Source organism: Nelusetta ayraudi, unplaced genomic scaffold, assembly GCF_046127955.1.
Source record: "Nelusetta ayraudi isolate G7.1 ecotype Tasmania unplaced genomic scaffold, CSIRO-AGI_Nayr_v1 ptg000034l, whole genome shotgun sequence".
NCBI lineage: Eukaryota > Metazoa > Chordata > Actinopteri > Tetraodontiformes > Monacanthidae > Nelusetta > Nelusetta ayraudi.
In genome coordinates this window covers 2,174,396-2,198,359 of record NW_027466084.1, presented here as the reverse complement: position 1 = coordinate 2,198,359, position 23,964 = coordinate 2,174,396, and the positions used below count along the sequence as shown (strand labels likewise).

Genomic DNA, 23,964 nt, shown 5'->3' with positions numbered 1-23,964 from the left:
GGACGGGCTTCTTCTCGTGATTTGTGGGTGTGTGTTGTCTTTCCTAGTGATTCAGTGCGACGTTTTATTAAAGTTGTAAGATGGCGACGGTGCATCTGCGAATCGGGGACCTAGTGTGGTGAGAAAACATTTAAGTGTCGCCAAATGACCTAACTTGTGCTTTACGTCGCCGTGTTTCCCGAAAAACGATCTCGTTAGTTGGGTTAGTTTCACGTTAACTTTTAGTGCTGGTGTCAGACACGCATTGCGTAAAGCCGCCGAAGTCCTGAAGCTAGTTAATGCTCAACCCAAACAAATTGCTAGCCGAGCTGACTCAGGCAGCAGTTCGTCGTTGGGTTAGCCGATAGCTAACTGACAAGCTAACTACGTCAATTGGATCTCGACTGTAACGAGTGGAGTTTTCTCCTCATCAAAACACGTTTTGTTGAACTCCAAATTAAATTTGCCTGCCCACCAAGACGAACGCCACTCGTTTAATCCCCCAACGTTTAAGAATTGCTGTCGTCTGTATGGAGTTGTGTTGCACCGTTGATTAGCGTATGTTTGAGTAGCCTAACGTTCCTCGTAAGCGTCGCATACTCTCGGCTTCCGTGTTCACTGATTTTACTGCTATATATGTATATGTAAACAGACTAAACCGCTATATTTGCGGTATTTTCACAGAGTTTACCTAAAACATTAATCTGACGTTATGGCAAGGCTCCAAAAATAATCTGTTTCCAGTATATCGACACAACAGTCGCCACATGTCGCCTAGTTGTATCCGTTTGTTTAAACGGTGAACTTACGTTCTGAATTCGTGTCGTGCACAAACAGAACCTTTATTTGAAACTCAGGCATTTGAAACGTCTAAGCAGAATTGAAACTTGTCCTCTCTCTATATATATATGGCGTCGTTGTCACAATCTGTTTCAAAATATGGCTGCTCATACAATGCAGTCATCTTAATTGTCTTAACGGCTCTCAAAAGTTGCCCGAACCGGAATCGTTTCTGAATAACGATTTAATGAGCATTAATCTAAAAAAAAAAAGTGTGGGGTAAAAAATGCTTCTTTTATCATTTTGTTCGTCTTTTTATATCAGTTGACAGAGTCCATATTATTTCTCCTGCTTGGCAATAAATAAAATGATTGGCTCGCCACATGACCTACCACAGTGCTATTGCTACATTGTGTTGCTGCTTGTTTTGTTTTTACGCGATGCACAGTGTGCACTCTGAATAATTTCTATAGCATAAGCACTTTCATTTTGTTTGTTGTTGTTTTTTTTTACAACTTCAATGAAAGTCTGAACGTGGTTCTTGACTTGAGACTGAAGAATATTTGTGTTGTGTGTCCCATCTGCGGTGTCACATGCAATGCGTGTCTTTCAGGGGGAAGCTTGGTCGCTACCCACCATGGCCGGGGAAGGTGAGTAAATGGTGCCAATGTCCTCCTCATTGAAAGTTGACTGTGACCATTTACATTGCAACTCTTGCGTTAATATTGGGCATTTTTGCGTGTGTTTTCTTCCAGGTAGTAAGTCCTCCCAAGGACCTGAAAAAGCCCAGGGGCAAAAAATGCCATTTTGTGAAATTCTTTGGAACTGAAGACCAGTAAGTGCAAATAGTAAGGAACCTGTTGTTGCATTTTCACAGTTACAAAATTCATAATGACTGAGTTTCTGTGTTTGCTGTCTAGTGCCTGGATCAAAGTAGAACAGCTGAAGCCCTACCATGCCCACAAGGAGGAGATGATCAAGATAAATAAAGGAAAACGCTTCCAGCAGGCAGTTGATTCTGTTGAAGACTACTTAAAGAAAGCCAAGGGAAAAGAGCAGGTGAGGTAGGGAGGGAGGAGCACTCAATACTTCAGCACACAATATATTTTTTGATCGACTCAAATTTAGAAACTCGGCATAAAAGTGAAGAAAAAAATGTATTCAGAACATAGTGTTTGTTGTGCTACTATTTCTCAGCAAGGAATCTTATACAGTTGGAAAGCTAGTTTATTCTCCCTTTGTAGATGGTGGCACGTTTGTGTGCCATCTCTTCCTTGCCAATAGCAGGCTGCTTATTTTGCAGTTGCTGGTGACTTTAACGTTGAGCTTTTAGAACCCCAAGTGCTGACAATCGGCACCTGGACCGCTGGATCGTGGGCTCAAAGTGTGGAGAGGATGGCGTGCTAGTTGTCAGAGAAAAGATTCGGCTGCCACCGGCAGTTGTGAAGTTTTCCAGGATAACAACCCTTCTCTCTCTCTCTCTCTCTCTCTCTCTCTCTCTCTCTCTCTCTCTCTCTCTCTCTCTCTCTCTCTCCCCCTCTGTCTTTCTCTCTCTCGACAACGTATGGCCTGTTTATTTGAATTACTAGTGTAATTTAAAAGAGAATGAAACAGTCTTTGCAACGTTATTTATTTCCAAGAAGCGTCCTTAAAACAAAGAAGTAACCTACCAATCACAAATGAGCTCATTTTAATAATGAGGTTGAGGTTGACCAAAAGTTGAAACTACATATCGGTGAAATAAACGGTAAAAGCCGCAGTTTGTGGCATGTGAAACTGTCCAAAAAAAACCAAACAAATCCTCAATGAAAACGTCTGAAATGTGAATGAATGAATTTGATGACCCCTGGTGGGGAAATGAACTGAAAAATGACAGTCGTACTCCTGCCAGTGGATGAGCTAGTGCCATCAAAACAGGTTATTAACCGACAAAAAAAGGCTTTGGAAACGGCATTCAGTCATACGCTCCAAGTTCGACTGACTTTGTACGGTGATGGGTTGAGTTATGTCGCAGACCTGTTTTTGTGCCCCTCTAAGACCTCCAAAGCCAAAACAATATTTGGGGTTTTCTCCAGGGCTTAGTCTGATCACATCAAAACAAAGATAATTCAGTGGGGCCCTGTTCTCTCCAGCAAGAAAGGCTCGATGTGTCGAGTCACAAGAAATGTTTTCCCAGGGAGCATGTGGTCTCTTGGGAGGCCATCTGTCCACCGGAAAAAGCACAGTCAACATTTGAGCGGTCAGTTGTCCCTTCTGTAACGTGCAGGACCTGCTTCTTCCAGGAACCATTCGTCCTTTTTTTTTCTACCAGGTGTCGGACAGCTGGGAACCACACTAAATAATCATAATTTTCGTTTCTCCTGACAGAACTCGGACAGCAAAAGTGACTCGAAAGGAAAGAAAGGCCCCAGCAAGCCGTTGAAGATTCTAGAGGAAGATGATGAAGATCTCAGTGCCCTGAAGGACCCCTCTGAGAAGGTCAGTAGTATGGTAGGCGTTGCTCGAACGTGGCTTGACTCGATGGAAGGGCCACCTTGTCATCCTCTCCGTAGTGCAGTGAATTTCTCACTCCCGTTTTTGTTCTACGTGGAAAGGTGTGAACGAAACGTGGAAGAACAAAAAAAAGTTCATACTTGGACTCTACAATCTCCCGCTGACCCTGGCAGCAATGAACTAAGGTTTTATTTTTAGGAAAGTTAAAAAAAAAAAAAAACAGTGTGACGATACGTTTCCTTTACCAGTTGCAACAATACATAAAGTGCGGACAATACTTAAACATTACTTGAAAAAAATAAATACAATGAATAAAACAATTTTTTTTATACATTTTATTTTAGTTAAATAATTCGCATTCATTCATAATTTGCACTTACGACTAAAGAGAGTTTATTCTATCAAACTGCTCTCCACAAATCAAAACTAAAACTGATAAATAAAAAAAAATGTCCCAACTAAAATGTCCCAACTCGTGAACTAACACGACGGCAACCAGTCAATCAGTACAAACACTAGGTGCGTGCGTGTCAGAACATGCAGTACTCACTGTGCCAGCACATTGAAAGTCCACAGAACCGTGTGTCCCATGGAACTCCTCCCAGGCCAAAGCGTCGAAAGGACCCCAACGACTCAATTTAGGTCAACATGTGTCTCTCTCCTCCTCAAGGACTTAACTGACTCCGACCCCGAGCCGTCCACTATTGAGAGGCTCGGGTCTGGACCTGGCTCGGATGCCTTCAAATGGGAAAGCAGTGTAGGTGAACCTGCCTCCCCTCCCACCAAGCCTGCCCTGCCCTGCCCTGCCCTGCCTTGCTTTTGCTGTTTAATTTCCCTGTCTTACCTTAACCTTCTGGCTTCAATCACCAGCAACTGCAGACCTTTCCCCCTTCTGACCTGTTCTGGTGCGCACTCTGGGTTTTACTGCACCTCGTTGTCTCTTTCGGTTGATGCGGTCACAACACTTGTAGAGGCTTCGCAGTTTGGTTTGGAAGAGGTCGATCCTCGCACCTCCTGCCTTCTCACCAGCACCTCAGAAGTGGCTCGAGCCAGCCGCTTCCTCAAGGCCGGGCTTGATGACCACTGTTTGCCGTGCATGCCTTTTGGAATCGCTTGCGTACATAAAGCAAAGTTGTGAAATGTACACGTATTTTTGCCCGCCAAAATGAAGGATTCTGCCTCAGATCCCCCGTAACATTGCAGTATATCTCCGTCCCAATGCAATGTATCCTCGGTCGGTGGCATGCGTTCGGCGAAATGCCAATGGAAGCAAGCGACAGTTTGGTGCTTACGCTTGATTTATTTTATTTTACTCTCCGCTCGTCCCGCTGTAATGACATGAAACTTATGCGTCGTGACAACAGACTATTCAGCAACTATGAACCAATGCGCTCATCAAGCATTAATGTTTTCCAACTGCAAATTGGCTGTCGAGTGAAAATCTAACGGGCTTGTGAGTTTCTCAACAAACAAAGAATTCATGACGGTATGTTCCAGCTCACTGCGTGCAGTGTATGAAAAGCATGCGTCTTCCTCTCGGTGACTGGTACTATCGGGGGGGCTCTGTTAATGTGGGCTTTGTGCCCTCGCGGTGCACGCGCTCAACTTAAGGCGAGCACACTCGGAGTTGGCGGTTGAAGTCGTTCAGCCGTTCCGGAGCCGGGTACTGTGAGTTCAACCCGCTTAGGTTCGGTAAACTCAGTGATTTCGCTCCTTCCTACTACCCGGAGATGATTGGGCGGGGTCGGGGGGAGGGGGGGGGGGGTCACAGAGGACACTGGTTCTTGACTTGCTTCCCCAGATTTGGAAGTGGCGGCAAAAGCGTCCGTTTCTTCAAAAACAGCAAAAAGCTGTCAGCTGTGAGCTGCAAACGGAGCACCGAATCACCAGTTTTCACCAACGATGACTGGAGTTGTGTTGGCCCCGAAACTTGGGCGTCGAGTCTGTCTTGGCGTAGAAGACAATACGCACGTTTGCCTCAATACGACATTCATTTTTTTCAATGTATGGCAGGAGGATGCTGCAGGACGAGCGTAGAACACGTGTAGAGAAGCCTCGCTGCTCAGTCACCGGGTTCAATCTTTGCCCTCTGTGTACCTCTTCTTGCTGTGCTTGGATGTGTGTTCCCACCTAAATTGTTCACCAAGCAGTTGAACACATACTGGCTCTCACTGTTAATAGTGCGACTAAAACGACTCAACGCAAACCATCGCTGTGAAAATGAGGACTTTGGATTGCAACTGCCAGATTGGTTTCCAATTCTAACGTGACGGGTGGAGCTGCCCTGAAACTTTTCGCCTTTGCGATGGGAGCCTCGCTGTGTCAGCTGCATTGTTTTCCCGCCCACCACCCCCACCCCCCACCCCTGCACGCACTGTCCCTGCCGGTCTGGTTGCAGCAAATGTTAACGGTGTCGTATACTGTCTCTCTGTCACAGCCTGTGAAGGATGACCCACAGTTCCATCACTTCCTGCTCAGCCAGTCTGAGAAGGTAAAGAGGAAGAATGCTGCTGCGTGTCTGCGACAGCTACACGTCCATGTTTCAATAGCATGCCTAGCCTGTGTCCGGGGCTCGGGAGGAAACGCAAACGGCGTTCTCACACATCACTCACGATTTTCTAGAAGTGCAAGTGCCTGTAGCACAGAGACATTGATGTGCGTGCGTGCGTGTGAATCCTCCAGCTATATATAAACTGGGTAGATTTTAGAATTGATACTTGTTACTACATACTTACTACATAGTTGTTACAGATAAGTTGTTGACGCTTACTCACCAGTGTTAGTTTCTTGGTTTTTACTGTTTCCGTCTTGGTTTTTTTTACCCGCTTACAGCCAGCTTCATCAATGGAACCAATTAGCAAGCGGCTGAAGATTGTGGAAGAGGTACGTTTACCCAAATTAAGATTCAAAGTGGGGGGGGAAACATTACTGACCCTCATGTGAGTTTCTCTAAGTGCGTTGTGTGTGTATGGATAGATTTTTGATAATAATAATAATAATAATTAAAAAAAAAAAAAAAAGCTTAGATTCATAAATTGCTTATAAGACGACAGATGGCTAAAGTAACCAAGTCAAGCACAGAATCATACATTGACTCTTCCATTTGTTTATGCAGGACTCAGGATCGACATCTATCCAGGCAGCAGACAGCACAGCCATCAACGGCAGCATCACACCCACAGATAAAAGGTTATTGCACATGCTATGGGGACGATATAGGCATGTTCAGACTGCCAGCCAAATCCTGGCAGTCTGAACATGCGCCAACCTGTCAGATGGGTCAGTAATGTGGCCCAGTCTGAACAGAGCCACATCCCGTTTGGACACTTGCTAAAAAAACAGTGTGGACAGTCAGCCCTAGAAATCGGATTTGAGAAGGAATCTGATTTGAATCTGATTTGCCTGCAGTCTGAACGCAGCCTATGTCTCAACTTCCACTGTAACCGCTTCACACGTGCGCTTTAGAGCCGATAATTCGGTGTTTCCTCAATTTTTAGTTTGGACCAGACGGAAACAACAAACGGGTCTCTTTTGTGTTCTCTGCATTGGCTTGCTGTTATTTTAACTGCTCATCTCTTTAATTTCCATCCAGGATAGGGTTCCTTGGTCTTGGGCTGATGGGTAGCGGGATAGTCTCCAACCTATTGAAAATGGGCCATGTTGTCACAGTGTGGAACCGCACGGCAGAAAAGGTACGAAGTTCCACGCGTCACCGCCAAACCCTCTCATTCGCATTGAGATCAATGTTAAATTGCCCCTAGTGACTTGATTGATTGATCGATTGACTAAACAGTCACAACCTCCCTCTGCTCGCCAGTGTGACCTGTTCATCCAGGAGGGCGCCAGATTAGGCCGGACCCCCGCCGAGGTGGTGTCAATGTGCGATATAACGTTCTCATGCGTGTCGGACCCCAAGGCTGCCAGAGATGTGAGTATACCAACTAGCCTCAATCCCTTGAGGGTGATAATTACACAAGATGTCGGAGGGAATTGAAATATTTCCTCTTGTGCAGCTGGTGCTGGGACCCAGCGGCGTGCTCCAGGGCATCCGGCCCGGCAAATGCTACGTGGAGATGTCGACCGTCGACCCAGAAACCATCACAGAACTCTCACAGGTTGGCGCCGACGAACTCTGCACATGCGGACGTTGGGGCTGGGGGTGATTTTGGACAAAAATAAAATCCCAGTTTTTTTATTTTTTTATTTTTTTTCTCTGGAAACTCGATTTTCGATTTCAATTTTCTTGGTACCAGAAGAAGTCTATTGCTGGTTTTAAGTCTTTTCAAAAGGAAAGATAGGATCTCTCGGTTAGCCTGAGCGTCTGCACACAGCTATTCGTAATCCTGCTTAAAAGTCAACCTACCGTGAAGTGCATTCATAATTTATTTAGCAATCAAATTTCCAGTAAATGGAAGACTTATACTGATTTTCTTATATATGTTTTTAATTATTACTGTAATTATTGAGGACAAATGTGGAAAGGGGGCGTGATATATATATTTTTTTCCTCTTCGATACTCAGTGAGCACGTGCGACATTAGACTATGACACATCATTCAAAGCGCGACCGAGTTACGTGACGTTTCTCGAACAGGTCGTGGCCAGGGCAGCATACGGAATCACTTCCTGGTTTTAACATCTGCTGTAGCTAGGACAACTACAGATACAAGTAAACAAAGGTAGCTAGTTAGCGTAGTAGCGAGTTGATCCCAAACACCGATATTTTGTCCTCACGTACAGTCCGCAAAGCCACACACTGTTCCCACTCTGGCTTGGCTAAAAAAAACAATTTCAATTTAAAATCGGTTTACTTGCCCAGCCCTGCTGGACGTCGCCAAGCCAAAATGGCTCGCGTCCTGCCTGTCCGCCGAAAAGATGCTCATGGAGTCTTTCGTCGTCAGGAAATCAAATCCCGGGGTGGACGTTTCCTGGAAGCTCCGGTGGCAGGAAGCCAGCAGATCTCCAACGACGGGATGTTGGTCATCCTGGCAGCCGGCGACAGAACGGTATACGAGGACTGCAGCAGCTGCTTCCAGGCCATGGGCAAGACCTCCTTCTTCCTTGGTATGTAGTTTGAACCCGGGTCTGGCACTCGCAGGTCAGGTGCGAGGTCACGGTGGCAACCGCAGGGACGTTGAAGCCATTCCAGGTTGTGAGAAGCGAAAAGAAGTCCTTTGTTTATTTGCAAAGTGCAGACGCAATTGAACAAAGCTGGGATTTTGAAAGAAACAAATCAAATGTCTTGTCTAACACAACATGACGCAAAGTTTTGTTCTGACAAATGTTGAGGTCAGCTTGTCCCATCACGGCGGTGTTGCAGGTCAAAACATTAGCGTTGGCTGCACGGAAGCATTAAATGACGGCGGTGTTTGTGTTCTGTTTTGTCTATGAAAGACTAAACTAACCTGTTTTTAATCAATTTCCTTCTTTGGTCTCTTAGTCTTTCAGTGTGCAGACCAGAATATATGGTGGTCTTTGTCCGAATGTTCACTGTTGATGTCGGGATGTGTGTCTTAAATTAAGTATCAGCTATTTCTTTCTCGCAATGAGAGATACTGTGCATTAGTATGTCATTTTTCCTGAAGCTGTAAAGCATCATAAATTGAGCTATTGCACAAAATGATTTCAAATCTTCGATCTTCATCTCTTATGAGTTGAGGAATTACAGCCGATGCACTGTAATTTTAAAATGAGGGAAATGAAAACTATTGTGAGGTCTGATTCGATGACTAGTTTTGAAAAAGATAATGTCCACAGATTTCACTTGGTGAAATGATTGCGTTGTTAAATTTAGCTTTCATTTTTATATAAAAAAAATCACTGTAATAACACTGTAATAACACTGTAATAGCACTGTAATAACAATAAAAAACATGTGAATCTGACACGTCTTCTACTTTGTTTTTTTGTCCATTCAGGTGAAGCAGGCAATGCCGCGCGGATGATGCTGATCCTCAACATGGTTCAGGGCAGCTTCATGGCCACCATCGCCGAGGGCCTGACCCTGGCCCAGGCCACCGGTCAGTCCCAGCAGACCTTCCTGGACATCCTGTGCCAGGGCCAGATGGCCAGCACCTTCGTGGACCAGAAATGCCAAAGTAAGTCTTTTTCGAACATATGTGCAGTTTTACTGTTAATCGCTGTTTATTGAGCCGTCGTAAAGACGAGCTGGCGTCTTTGAATGAATCTAGGAAAGCACCATTCTTTATTTGAACGACTGTGTTGGTCTCTTTCAGACATTCTACAGGGCAACTTTAAGCCAGACTACTATTTGAAACATATTCAGAAGGACTTGAGGCTAGCCATCTCCATGGGCGACATGGCAAATCATCCGACCCCGATGGCTGCCGCCGCCAACGAGGTACGACAAGAAGTTTGCAGTTTTTAATTCAATTTAATAACTCTCTCTAGAAATATTCTAGTTTCTGGTGCTCGCGCGGCTCCTCAAAGCCCCTAATTGGAACTCTGTCTCGACCGCTAGCTATGTTTATCATCCAGGTCACCGTCTGACCCGACCTTTTGGTGTGGTTGCTGTAAATACATGTTGTAAATGCATGTTTTTGTGCAGTCAAGCGTTTGGCAGAGATTTTGACCAATCAGAGGAGCGCTTATCCCCCTTGGCCATGAAGCCATGTTGTCGCGTTGCTGCTGCTTTTTAAACTCTGCTTTACACTTTTAACCGTTTACACCAGGCACGGGCAAACTACGGCCCGGGGACCATATGCGGCCCGGCCTCGGTCACATTTTATAACCCACTGTGGCCCCACCAGTCAGAAAGTTTGCCCTCGCCTGGTTTAGACTGTTTGATGCAATGGTACTAGCACTCGCACGATACGCGTAGTTTTTCGTTTTTGCGCCATTTTCTGTAATTCCGAGCTAAATCCTGGGGACATTTTGGGGGATTCATTTGGTGTGAATGTCATGCTCAACCCTCAGAACGAAAAAGTGTCCAACGGAATAGACGTTGTTTTACCGTGAATTCAAACAAGGTTACCTCAACCCGTGACATCATGCTGACCTCATGTTGGCAAACTACTTACTGTAACAGACTATAATAAACGTTTCCTTGATGCACTTTGTCTTGCTGCTGCAAGGCATTGGCTTAAATGTTAGCGCGTTCATCGAAGGATATTATTACTGCTGTTATTTCTAAATGCATTAGCAGCCCGTGGGATTAAGGTTACTGTTGAAATTGAAAATCAGAAGGCTGCAAATGAAAAAGTTGCATACAATTATTATTTTCATTTTATTGATTTCAGTTTGTCTTTTTTTTTTTTATTATTGAAATTCGATTGCATGTGTGCAATATGAAGTTAGTAGTTGTCTAGTTTTAAGCTTTGCTTGTTCCATATTCAGGTTGAAGTTAAACACACTTGGGTCCGTATAAGAAGGAAGATTTGTTTTCAATAAATATCAACGTTGGCCTTGCGACTTTACCCAACTTTTGCATTTCGGCCCCACTGTGTATTTGAGTTTGACACCTCTAGTTGAAGGTGACAGTGTGAAAAAAAAATTAATGAATGAATTGCAATTTATTTTTTTATTTTTTTATTTTTTATTTTTCTCCTGTGCAGGTTTACAAGAGGGCTAAAGCACTGGACCAGTCAGACAATGACATTTCTGCCGTCTACAGAGCCTACATTCATTAGAGCGAGATGTGACACCCCCCTCCCCCTCGCCACCCCGTCGTCCGGACCACACCGTCTAAAATCCCCTCACGACAACTCCCCACCCTCCCACCTCCCCTCACCTTGTACGAATTCTTTTTAATTCTTTTAAATTCTAGCTACTTTCGTTTCACTTTTGCCCCAAGCGTCAGCTATGCCACCCGCCCGCACGTTTAGCTTCCCCCAACCCACCTCCCCCACCCCCACCTTACCCTGAATCAACCTGGAGCATTGCACTGACTGTACTGGAGGAGAGCGAGCTGGAAGTGCTCCCAGAAGGAAGGCCTGACCTGCTGCTCTGCTGCAGTGCGCCGTGGACGGTGTGTCTTGGTCTCTTGACTGGTGGTTTTTTGTTTTGTTTTTTTCTTAATATTATTATTTTTTTTTTCTCTCTTCTATTCAAATCTAGAGGTGATGTTGGGTGTTTGGCGCCACTGGGAAGACAACGCGTCCAGTTTAAACTGGGCCGTTCGCTGTCGTGTCTTGCAGACGCATAAACCCCAAAACTTGTTTTGTTTTTCTTCGTTCTTGCGCAAATGAGTTTATTTAATTAAGTGTGATTTTTTTTCCCTTTTTTTTTTTTGCTTTTCTTTTTTCAACGTCCAGGATTCCGTGAGAATAAACCACAAACATGCCACTGCATTGCCTTAATATTATAAGCCCCTCCCCTGAAGAAGTCATTGATAGATGTATTTATTTATGTTTCTCTCGAGGTTGCCAGAGTGCCGTTGGGCCGTGGCTCGCTTCTCTATTTGACGAGATGATCGATGCTTTTATGTTGTTGTTTCATGATCTTTGTTTTTGACAGGTCGAGGAGTCGCGGATGAGTTAAGACCTCCAACATGCAGTACTAGTATTTCTTATCTAGGTTGTCATGATTTCAACCCTTTAGTGTTTGGAACACTCGCCATTTCCTGCTTTAATTTTATTTTCTTCTTTCTTTTAAAGATTCTCTTTCAGAAAGTCCGTGTTTTTGTGTGTTGCATTTCTTTTTAACTGGTGGCGTTAAAAGCCCCGAGGTCAATAGTTGCTTCTCCAATCAAATTTTATTTGAAGTTTAGTTGTGTCTGTAATGGTTGCAGTTGTTGCAAAGATTTGTAACTAAAAAAATAAAAAAATAAAACGGGAGCAGAAATGTATTAAAGTTTGACCGCTTGGGCCCTAAACTATATGTTAACATGCATTCAGAACTATTATATTCAAAATCTTCAAAGTCCCTGGTTCCTTCTAAATTATTTAGACGTCAGCCCGAACAAACAAGTTGGCCTGAAAATATCTATATGAATATATGAATTCACCATCCAGAACAATCCATCTGTTCCGTCGTCATCTTGCATCGTCCACTGTTTCTGCCGTTATCACATCTGTTTGACAAATGGAGGCCGAGCACTTCTCATGATGACGTCATACTGGTTAATTGTTAAAAAATAAAAATAAAAATAAAAATTCAATGGATTTGCATTTTGTGCTGGGCTCTCCTCCATTGTGGCATAAAACTGCATGTTGGCGAATTTTATTTTAAGGTCAATGTGGATTTTGTTGAATTGGCTTTGCAGTAAAACATGAGTGGGATGAAGGATGAATCTGACACGGCAGTGTTGATCGGGAGAAGACTGGATGGAAGGATTTGACCCAAGTGCTCAATGCTGTCATGTGTGTATTTTATTTTGGCTTCTAGAGTTTTTTTTTTTTTTTCTAAAGTTGGGTCAAGATGTAAGTAAAGAAATACAGCATTTTTTAAAAAAACGTTCAAAAGAAGGAACACATGACAAGCGAACAGCTGTTCAAAAAAAACAAACGAAACTGCTCCCTGTTCAGTATGATGCTAACACAGCACCAGGTATGGAACATGGGCTCTTAAATTCATGCAGCGCTCATAGTGTTTATGTTTTAAGGTCCACATTTTCACTGTTTCATTATATACTCAACAATTATTTCCCTTTTTTTTTTGCCAAACACACCTTAAGGTTTTTCATTTGTTTTCTCCCTCCCTCATGAACGCACTAGTGTAAAAAAAAAAAGAAAAAGAAACATTTTTAGAAGACAGATGTAAATAGCATGAGGTTCAGTGAGGTTTATTTTATACCTATAGTAACTGGGGTTAATGAAATAATTACTTTTGTTTTTGACTCTACAGAGCGACTCTCTCTAACATCTTTGTCTCCTAATAACCATAGACCGTTCAGTTGTTCAAGTGTAAATGGTTCAATCATATGTGGCTAATGTAATCTGGCACTGAGATGACAATGTTTTGGAGCCTGTCAGTGAAAAAGGAGGCTGTTAACTGGTTTTCGGGGGATATTTATGATTTTGTGTACATGAGACTTTTGTGCTGTTTAATAAATACTCTCCTGGTTAATGCCGTGTAAGTGTTGTCTGTGTGTGTGTGAGAGAATGACGATGACCAAAATGAAAAGTTAGCCATCAGAGTTTAGCAGGTAAAAGAATAAATTATTGTTTACGCTTGTTTACAGGGTTTTTTCTTTTTAACTTTTAACTTTCTCAACTTTAGAATTTAGTTTAGATACCATTCGTTTGAAGTGTTAAGTTTAGGGTTATTTTTAATGTCATTAAATTGTTTAGCATTTTAGACAGCCTTGTTAGCTACTGTAAAGTGTGTGGATGATGAAATATAGGATACAAATTGTATTTATGAAACAATGCAGTTACATTCCATTTTAAGTGTTTTTTTTATTTTTGAAGTATTTACTGTACATGTGATTTATTTCATCGAACGTTCAGCTTTGACGAATGATGACATGCTGTCGGTGGAAAGCAGCGTCCTCTCGCTTTTTAAAAATGTTACCTGAAGGCTGCATGGTAAACTACTAGTCGCGTGTTTCCCCACGTAGGAGATGGTGGGCGTGACCACGTAATAATAAGCGTGTGACCACTTTAAGGCCGCGTTCAAGACTTCCCGGTAAGACTCAATCTGCTCTTGTTGCGACCAATGTCTCAATTGTGTCTTGGAAAACTCATTCGCAAATTCATAGATTTCTATATTCGTTAGCAAATATGAGATAGCAACAATAATCTGCATATTCACCCACTGGTAAATGGAAGAGGAATTAGAAATTGAGCACACAAAACTAGGAGTGCCGTTACGTGAAACACGCAAAGGTAAAAATGACATTTTCTTCTGCCCGGTACTTGAACGCAACAAATCTGCAGCTAAGCTAGTAGAAATAGTAAGGCACTTCATTCACTGCTGGAAGGCAACGGGTAGCGCTGGAAAGGGACCATCGGCTCCTCTCCTCTCCTCTTCTCTTCGCTTCGCTTCGCTTTATTGCACAAAATGCTCAACTCGCAGAGGTCCCTGTCGGAGCTGCCCAAGATGACGGCAGCCAGTCAAGTAGAGAGAGCCGTGTTGGTAAGTACTGTGTTGGCAAAACAGAGCCAGTCCAGTCGTTTGGCTGGCTAGCTGGCTTCACGGACGGAGCTTTCAGCGGTCATATCAAGCGTTAATTGGCAGTGACAAAATGGTTGTTTGTCACCTGGACCCTAGCTAGTGACGTAGGTTTTAGCATCCCTCGCGGTGCAGGTGCTTGTCGCCGCCCGCCGGCGGCTGCCACGGCTTCTTAACAACGGGCCTCCCGTCCTGTGTGACTGTGGATGGCAGCGGTCCACAAGACACGCAGGCACGGCCGGGATGAGCGTGACAAGCGGCGAATAAACTGGGAACGGCAGTTGTTTTTTAATATTCTGTTCGCTGAAGCCAAACATTCTGCTTTTCGCTGTCAGCGGCAAAAGAGAGAATACCTGAACGCTAAAAAAAAAAAAAAAAAAAAAAAAAAATCTAAAAAATATGCAACGTTCTGTTAGGAAATTAAGGAAAACCATCAAAACGTCGTTGAGTGATTTTAACTTTTAAAATATATTTTTGTTTTAATCGAACATCAAGTTAAAATACTCTGCAAGGGTTCCGCAACAGCTCGAAAATACTCAAGAAATAGGATGTAAAGGGGGGGGGGGGGGGGGAAGAAGTTTATAGCAATATTAAACCAACTGGTTCATGCGTTAATCCAGCCCCCCCCTCCCCCCTTTTTTTTTTTTTTTTTAACAGAACATATTCAAAAACACCACCAAACAAGTTTTTAGGTTTTGTTTTATCATCTGCATAAAGTCTAACGACCCACTTTAAACACAGCTGTTAATAATATTAAATGAAAACTATGCGGTAGCCTAGCTAGATAGTGTCGGGCTATATGTAATGGTTGCCTGCCCGGCACCTTCTTCTCGTAGAAAACACAACACGCTTTATGGCAGCACATCACACACCAACATGAGTATGTCTCGCTATAACGAGCTCGCTCGCTTGAATCTGCGTGTTCGTAACAGCAGGTGTGTGTGTGGGGGGGGGGGGCACTGGTAAGGAATGGATAAGAAAAAAAAGCAAGAAACGAGATAAGGTGGCAGGTATCATCGTTTTGAGGAAAACATTGACTGATTGTAAATGTTTAAAAAATAAATAAATAAATAAATAAATAAAAAACTGTCATCACCAGATGCTGTCTGTGTTTGGGTCATTCAAAGGGCAACTTTGAGGTGCAGTGGGGAAAAGAAAAAAGGGAATTCCTCTATTAACAACATTCCCAAAAACCTTGCAGGAGCTTCGTGTTAATGTTTTGTTTGTTTGTTTGTTTGTTTTTTGTACGGCAGGAAGAGGAGTTCAACTGGCTGCTGAAGGAGGAAGTTCACGCCGTCCTGAAACAACTCCAGGATGTTCTCAAGGTAAAGCCCGAGGTCCGACACTTGCAGCGATTGGACCTGAAGAGTGAATCGGTTTGACCTGCTTGGTAGTAACCACCCAGTCAAATCAGTTTGATCAAGGTCATGTGACGCGCCGAGAATTTGACTTTGTGCCGCACGACAACAAATGACGTCACCAGTGTGGCATCAACCATGTCAAAAAAAAAAGTTGTCTTTTTTGAAAATAATGTAATTATTGAATCACTTCCAATGCAGAATTACTACTACAAAATTTGACTTTTGTGTTATTTTTAGCTGCGGCACGCACAAATAATCCCATCTTTGCGTTCTGGTTTTCTCCGTCTTATTTACCGATCAGTCAAATTGACCATTGCCGTGACTGACACTCTGCTACACGCTGTCCAGGGACACACAAAACCGCGCTGTGTCTCCCAGTTATTTATAAGTAACGCAAAGCATCTGCCGCGTCATTCTTTATCTACAGTGTCAAAGTTGATTTCGATGTTTCTAATGCGGCGGCGACCTTGAAGAAACTGTTGCAATGCGCCGACGGAAGGGAAAAAAACTCTGACAGGATGAAAGTCAAACTGTGTTTCGGCTTCAGACTTTGCACGTACAGCCGCTAACCAGACGAAACACTGATTTGCGAGACAGGAACTTCTCTTTAGAACCCGTATTAATGTGACTCTTAACGTCAAGATGCTCGCTGTAACAGCCAGAGGTGGGAATTAACGCAGTACACACACTCTGTTACTGCACTTCAGATTAAGATTATTTCAAGTATCTGTACTTGAGTATTTTATTTCTGACTTTTTACATTTAGCACCTACATTTGTGAACAAATATCTGTACTTTTAACTCCTTATAATTTGGAAAAACATGTTATGTTACATTACTTTTGTGTTTTAAAGTCTTTAAAATATACAAATTCTGTAAAAAAGTGGGTGATATTTTAGAGGGCGATCATTTTAGAGAGCACCTCGGCTTTGGGGTCACTGTTCTGTACGAGATGTGACGTGTGAGTCCGAATTTCCACTGCCACCAACAGGAGGCGTCGAGGCGTTTCTCCACGCCCACCCCGGGCCTGGAGAGTCAGCTCAAGCAGGAGAACTTCATCCTCGGCAGCTCAACGTAAGCACTCAGCCTGGTGTCATTTCGAAGTAAAGAGTCGGGCAAAATACTGTATACACGCATCAGGGGAAGAAAAACTTGAATAATTTGTCCAGACGTCACAAGATTAATTAGAGATGCGAATTATCGATTAATTTGTTAATCGTTAGTTGATTGACCTTATCGATCGATTAACGATTAATTGATAGAAAACCTAAAATTTCTCAATGAAAAGTGTGTGAGGAAGACATTATTCAACCATAAAATAATGTTGAGGATCCAATGTGACCCATTTTTACATTAGAGAACAGTTAAACACCCTGAACATTTATCTTCTGACTTTAAGTTGACTTTCAATGGGTCACATTTCAACTCAACTTAAAAGTAACTTGTTCTGGGTATGTTATGACCATCACAGTATCTACAGGTGAATTGCTCTTTCCTGCCACTACACTGTTATAAGGATATCAACCACCCGTGTAAAAAATGTTCAATTAATCGCGACTAATTTAATTTAATCGATTAAATTCTTAGTCGACAATTAATCGGTAATTGATTAATTGTTGTTTAAATTATTTTGTGCAATAAAACAATTAATCAAAGATTAAAACTAGTGACCTTTGGCCTCTACGATTAAATGAGGTGCTCAAAGTGGCCGTGGCGATTGGCTCTCAGACATTCATGTGTACAGCAAACTACTGCTTGGGTGACACTTGTTGATGCTACATTCATGAGGGTAACGCCACCTTTTCCTAATGTGCGTGTGTGCTGACCCTGTACATACTACTGTAATACACTGAACGTAATACAATTTACTTTACCAACTATTAATACCATTATCTAGTCCCACTCAACAAATCTGTCCAATCACAACTTTATTTTGACTCTGTGTATCACTTTATAACATGGGAGCTGTTGTGTCTTATATGAAAGAAAGTGTGTGTGTGTGTGTGTGTGTGTGTGTGTGTGTGTGTGTGTGTGTGTGTGTGTGTGTGTGTGTGTGTGTGTGTGTGTGTGTGTGTGTATAACAGCAGGCATCCTGTCTGTCACACACTCAGTGATAAACGTTTGAAAAAGTGCCGAGTCACTCGATTCCGTTGGTCAGATCCTGCGTAGGAGATGAGTCCTCCCTGCCAGACATTGCACTGCTGCAAAGCGCTCGGCTCACAAAACATGTGTTGCTTTGCAGCATGGATCAGGTGAAGGGGGTGCTGACGCTGCAGGGGGAAGCTCTGACTCAGGCCGTGAGTTTCTCATTGCTCTCTCTCTTCTCCTCCTCCTCCTCCTCATTTGGAAATTAATCATTGATCTTACTTTTTAACCGCTGCTTGTTTAAAATGTGTGGCTCCTCTTACCAGGACATAAACCTGAAAATCGCAAAGAACAGCCAGGCGCTGCACTTCCAGTTCCGAGAGGACAAGCAGTGGAAACTGCAGCAGGTAACCGTAGCGCCGTGTGAGAAAAGCCGAAACGAGGACGGAAGCGGTGGACTGGAGTGTGATTCAAGTGTTTCTCACATGTGTGTTTATTACAGCAGTACATATAAACCGCCCCTCTCACAGCTAGTGCTTTGCACACACTGGCGCCTCAGTTTAATTATTTTAGTTTATTAAGCTCATATAAAGCAATTCACATATTTGCTTGATCTTGGCTTGTCCTCCAGTGTTACAAATTTCCTTGCAACTTATTGCCTCACTCGTTGCCTCTGTTGCGTAAAAAAAAAATATATATATTTTTCTTCCCACACGTCCCAGCGCTCAGTTTAAGAGTTCTTCATTAACTCAAGAATCAACAAGCTCTGACAAAGACTACAAAATGACCATCAACATTTGTGACGCTAAAAAGAAAACCGCACACATCGCGTGAGTGGAACGCACACGCAGGCTTGAGGGAGTTTAAAAGATAAAAGGCTGCGTGCTTAAAATACGGCCTCAGCTTTCAAAGACTCTTGTGTAGCTGCAGAAGATGTGTGTTTATGTTTAGCTTAGTTGCACACAAAGAAAAAAAACTATTTCCCTCTTCGGAGTCAAGGTCACTCTTTGTTACCGAGTCAGTTAAACATTCGATCCGCCAATAAAAGGCAGCCGGGCCCCGCGAACGCAACAGAAAGCAACGGGTATCTTTTGTCCAGGCTGATTTTCTTGAAGTCTTTGTTTGGGCCTGTCGTTAAGCTGGTACCGTTGCGTCACTTTTTGCACCTGTGTGTGGTTCTAATTTATTTCCTGCAAAATAATTTCTATAGATCAATGGTCATGATCCCAGTTAACTGCCATCTTGCTCCGCCATATTTCTAAGAAAGCCTGGTGTGGACAAGTTTCGTATTCAGGGTGAACGCTAGCGTCCTAAAATAATTCAACGAAGAAGAAGGTGGACGAGGTATCCGGGTTTGGGTGTGCAGGCCACTGTAGTTCACTGGCAAGCTGAGGACTGAGGGGGGGAGCGTGAAAGGCTTGAGTGCTTGCAATCTAAAATGTAACCACTTGATTTTGCTGTTTCTTCGCATAATCTCCAAATATCACACAGTTAACCTTTAAATAACCTCCTTTGGAGTTTAGATTCTCAGGTTCGCTATATGCCAGGTGGTGAAGATTGTAGTTCCCTCATGAACTACTTATGAAAAGACCAGTGAATAAATTTGTAAAGATTTTTGTTTCATAGGGAGAATTTGAATGTGGTTTTTAGTCTTTATTCATCGTGATAGGGCATCCACCTCCATCTTTGAGACCAGAGCCTGTTGGAATACACTAGTAGACCAAGTTCTGGTGAGGGTCCTCCTCCCTTGCAATCCACAGTCCACTGACTCGTCTCCGTCCCTCCGTCAGATCCAGGACGCCAGGAACCACGTGAACCAGGCGCTGCTGCTGCTCGGCAGCCACGACGAGAGCTATCGCTTCAAGACAGGAGCCGAGGTCAACAAGGTCTGTGGGTTGAGGGTACAGGGGCAGGGGGGGGTTGAGACCTCACTCCTCCACCCCTTTGCGACTCAACTCGTCTCCCGTGTCCCTCTTCCCGATGCAGCTCATGGACGCGGTGATGCTCCAGCTGACCAGAGCGAGGAACCGCCTCACCACGCCGGCCTCCATGACGCTGCCCGAACTGGCCACCAGCGGGCTGATGGTACGCGGCAAAAAAGCTGTAAACTACACACTGTCTACACACGCTGCACTAAGCAGAGTGCTGTCAAGTCAGAAGAGAAATCTTTTAGTTTTTGAGCACTCTGAAAATGTCAATAACAAAAAAATCTCCAGCAACTCTTGTAGTATAGAGAGAGCTTCTTTATTTGACCTGGTTGCCATCTGAAGTTGTGATTTTAAGCTGTGCTGTTGTTTTGACATTATGCCCATGCTGGAAAATTTACAGCATTTTCACTTAGTCCAGGTCCAGCGTGTGAAATTTTTAAGGAATCCTGCCTGTCGGCACATTTTGTATTGAGGCCACTGTAAGGCAATGCAAGATGGCAGCTAACTAGGAGAAAGTCCCTTACTGCTCTCTGTATACTCCTATATATATGAGAACCGTTCTAAGGGGAGATAAACCAATTTACTTTTATTGTACTGCAGCTATACACTTTTGTTAATGTATTTATGGGCAGTGTATTAAGCTTTTTCCAATATAAAAATCATAAATCAGGCCACATTTTACGCACTGGACCTTTAATGTTCCGTTTTTGTGGGCCACGACCTAAAACTTACTTCACAGCACATGACGAGGCAAAACAGGACAGGATGCAAACGTACGTGTCGAGTGCAGTGTGTGGTTTTCACTCACATGGTATAGGTCAGGGGGTCGATTGCGATCTACCGGTCGGCTGTTCCTGTGCAGCTCCGGATGGTGCCACGCTCCCTCATTCCTCATTAGCGCACCTGTGTGTCCAACAGCTTCTTCCTCTCCCCTCTTATGCGTTTCACACACACAGACACACACACACAACAATTATCCCTAACCTACTTGCTCAAAAAGATACAGAAAAAACATCCTAACATAAACATACTTTTACTAATCAAATAAAAAACATAGTTATAACATAGTTACAACATAGTTATAACCTTAACACTTTTGAACCATGAGTTTGCTTTGCAATGATAAGCATACATGCACATGGGAACATGTTGACCCATTTTATTCAATTGATTTCTTTATGTATCGCTGGACTACAAATATGTTTATGAATTAATGTTTTCCAATTTTGTAGTAGGTGGATCATTTTGACTTAAGTGTTGAAAAAGTGTGTGCACGCCTGGTTTAGGTCATCGAATGCCGTGACCCGTTAAAGGGCACGGACACGGGAGCTCATTGCCAAGTGAGCCAGTGTGCTACTTATCGGCGGAGACCGTTTCAACATGTTTAGCAGAGTGTGCGGCTAGCGCAAGTCGATGCTTTCTGCTAGCCTGCCAATACGAACAGTCTTACCCACTCCACAGTACACCCGAGGCAAATACATTATAATGCCACACTGTCTGTAAATGTCTGTGTTGGTAGAATATTGTTAGAAATAAAACTACATTGTACAGTTCAGTGCACTAAAGTGGAATTCAGCCACTGCTGACAAATGAGTCCCTCCAAGTTAAATGCGAGTTGTTCTCTCATAAATCGCGCACTGACTAACTTGGAAATGAGGCCCTATGTCCAAAATTCTCAACCAACCCTTTAATGCTGCAGATTATTTGCACGTTTTTAATGTTTGTATTTTCTGCAAACATCCTGCTTTCGTTTTTGATTTCCAGTGCTTCGTGCAACTAATGGATCGGTGCAGAGAAAAAAAAAACACCTGCTTGACATTAATATGATGAAATGTCAATGACAATATTTATTTCAAAATCGAATGTCAACGCAATATTGTATACACATGTTTTTGTCACCTTTCAGTTACTTTTGCTTGACTTTAAAATCAATGCTTGCCTTACGCCACACATTCATGTTCAGGTCAAACATTAACTTTAAAGAGCGTTCTGTTTAAACGAAGGGCAAAGAGTTTAAAGCTATACCGCAGGGTTTCAGTGACTAATATCCCACATTGAGAAGCTGAATGTGAAATAAAGAGCTTGGCACCGCAAGGGAAGAACATTTCTCCACACCTTTCCGCCCTGTAGAAAATGTTCTCTCCTCCCATGCCCGGCGACGTGATGGTGAACTTCTACATCAACTTGAGCAAACTGTGCCTGACGGTGTACCAGCTGCACGTGCTCCCCACCAACACCACCAAGGTTAGTCATCCGCCTGTGCGACCCTTCATAAAGAGCCAGTGAGCCGCCCGTGTGACCCGGCGCTGTGCGTTTTGTCGCTGGTCTTTAGAACTTCAAGCCTGCCGGGAGCTCCGTCTTGCACAACCCCGGAGCCATGTTGTGAGTAAAGCCTTTGTTTCCTTCCCGTTTGCGTGCCGTACGCAAGGAAGTTGAGGTGAGGACAGGGGCCCCCCTGCTTATTTGAATCTCTCCTCGGCAGCGAGCTGAACAACAACCGCTTCGAGGTGAGCCACGTGCACAAGGTGGAGTGCGTGGTGCCCTGGCTCAACGACACCCTGGTGTTCTTCACCATCTCCCTGCAGCTCTGCCAGCAGCTCAAAGACAAGGTGGGTGCCTCAGCTGGGCCACGCTGGGGAAATACACTGTTAATATTGTACTTATGTTTGAGAGACCAGGCTGCCCTGTGGCGGCAGGGTGGTGACTAACGGGTGACCAAAGTATTTACAGTCTGTACTCCAGTAAAAGTATGGATTCATGTGTAAAAAAAAAAAAAAATCTGATCGTAAAAGTAACGATTCAGCTCCTTTACTTAAGTAAAAGTAAAGAAAGTACAAGTTCTGAATTGTACTTAATTATAAAGTAGGGCTGTCAAACGATTGATTTTTTTAAATCGTGATTAATCGCAGAATCTTCATAGTTAACTGCGATTAATCGCGGTTTGAATTGCATGTGTAAAATTCTGTTAAAAGTTCAGTTTTAACCCCATAATGTAAAGTATTTCTTACCAGAAATCAGCCAGAGGGCCGACTACGGCTCAGTAGAAGGGACAAAAAGGCTTACGCCACGTATGCGATTTAAAGAAAAATGAACGCGTTATGGATCGTATTAAAACTAATCGCGATTAATGCTTCAACACTGACAGCCCTAGTAAAAAGTAAAAATCCTTTTTTTTGCCATTAATGAAGCGGCACATTGGTTGATAATTTTGCAAAAAATTGTTGTGATAGATTAATCTGGAATGATTTGACTTGCATGAGCATCTGGATCATTTTGAACAGCTATGCACCTCCCAGCGCTATAGTTTTTTTATTTTTCTATTGCAGCACCAAACTGTAATCACTAATAACAATTATCAGTCAGCCATTGTTGTATGTGGACACTTTTAATAACAATAATCAATGTTATTTTCTACATGTTCTTAACGTAAAAAGTCGGATAAATGCGACCTTGCTGTTCAGACAGCAGTCGCATTGCAAAATATCAGACGCGTATTACAATTAAGCCCACATGTAAAAGGGGCCTGCGTCGCATTTTGCAAAATTGGAATTGTTCTGTTCAAACTGTCTGTAAAAGATCAGATTCAGGTCACATATGGAACAAACTGATTGCTTTGGGCATCAGCTGGGCTCATAATCAAGAGCAGCGACAACTCGAGAAGGTCGGGCCGAAAATGTCGGAGCCACCCGTAGACGACTTCCAATCACCTTTGCACGATGTTCATTCAATCAGTTTGTGTTCCGGTCAAAACGTTACCGTCACCGTCTTGTGCTCTCACTCCTCCCGCTGCAGATCTCCGTCTTCTCCAGTTTCTGGAACTACAGGCCCTTCTAGTTCCCCCGGCCCTGCCTTCATCCCGTAGACAACAGTCAGACCCACACCAACCAACCAACCACTCAAGTGTAAGGGACATCCTTGGAAGGTTTTTTTTTTGTATACTCAATCCCGTGATCCAGTTTCAAGTGTTGCATGATTAGCTGAAACAGCCAATCAGACTTTTGACCATATATCCACGTTTGCCATAGCCAGTTGTGTTACCCAGCTGACTGACTCTGTGTCCGTCTATCGGATCTCCCGGCACTGACTTGAACTTCTCCACTAATGTGATTGTTGCTGACCTGTTGTTTCAGTTCTGTTCTATTTTATCTTATTTTACTCTTTGTTGTTTTTTTGTTACGTTCAAGAAATTGTAGTTGACAGGTGTTTGGTTCTTATCCCAGAGTTTTGCTGAACTGCCTCGACATGTGGACACTAGTTAATGCACT

General features: G+C 43.3%; 2 protein-coding genes across 6 annotated transcripts; both read left to right on the top strand.

Moving 5' to 3' along the window:
• glyr1 (glyoxylate reductase 1 homolog (Arabidopsis)) lies at positions 1-13,278 on the top strand. 5 transcript variants are annotated; one of them, XM_076032428.1, is made up of 16 exons: positions 1-118; positions 1,373-1,409; positions 1,515-1,594; positions 1,680-1,818; positions 3,127-3,237; positions 3,923-4,009; positions 5,690-5,743; positions 6,085-6,135; positions 6,368-6,441; positions 6,845-6,944; positions 7,070-7,180; positions 7,266-7,367; positions 8,154-8,316; positions 9,171-9,350; positions 9,489-9,613; positions 10,827-13,278. In XM_076032428.1, exons 1-16 carry the CDS (start codon positions 81-83, stop codon positions 10,899-10,901), a joined length of 1,527 nt encoding a protein of 508 aa, XP_075888543.1. In that variant the 5' UTR covers positions 1-80; the 3' UTR covers positions 10,902-13,278. The 5 variants fall into 5 exon arrangements, with proteins under 5 accessions (XP_075888543.1, XP_075888542.1, XP_075888544.1 ...); XM_076032427.1 differs by having other exon boundaries at positions 7,046-7,180; XM_076032429.1 differs by lacking the exon at positions 3,923-4,009 and having other exon boundaries at positions 7,046-7,180.
• An 822-nt stretch (positions 13,279-14,100) lies between these two features.
• rogdi (rogdi atypical leucine zipper) lies at positions 14,101-23,657 on the top strand. The gene is made up of 11 exons (XM_076032425.1): positions 14,101-14,289; positions 15,579-15,650; positions 16,678-16,760; positions 17,929-17,983; positions 18,098-18,178; positions 19,562-19,657; positions 19,758-19,856; positions 21,830-21,943; positions 22,032-22,081; positions 22,182-22,308; positions 23,492-23,657. The coding sequence occupies exons 1-11, from the start codon at positions 14,215-14,217 to the stop codon at positions 23,531-23,533; spliced, it is 894 nt and encodes a 297-aa protein (XP_075888540.1). The 5' UTR covers positions 14,101-14,214; the 3' UTR covers positions 23,534-23,657.
• Positions 23,658-23,964: the final 307 nt, after the last annotated feature.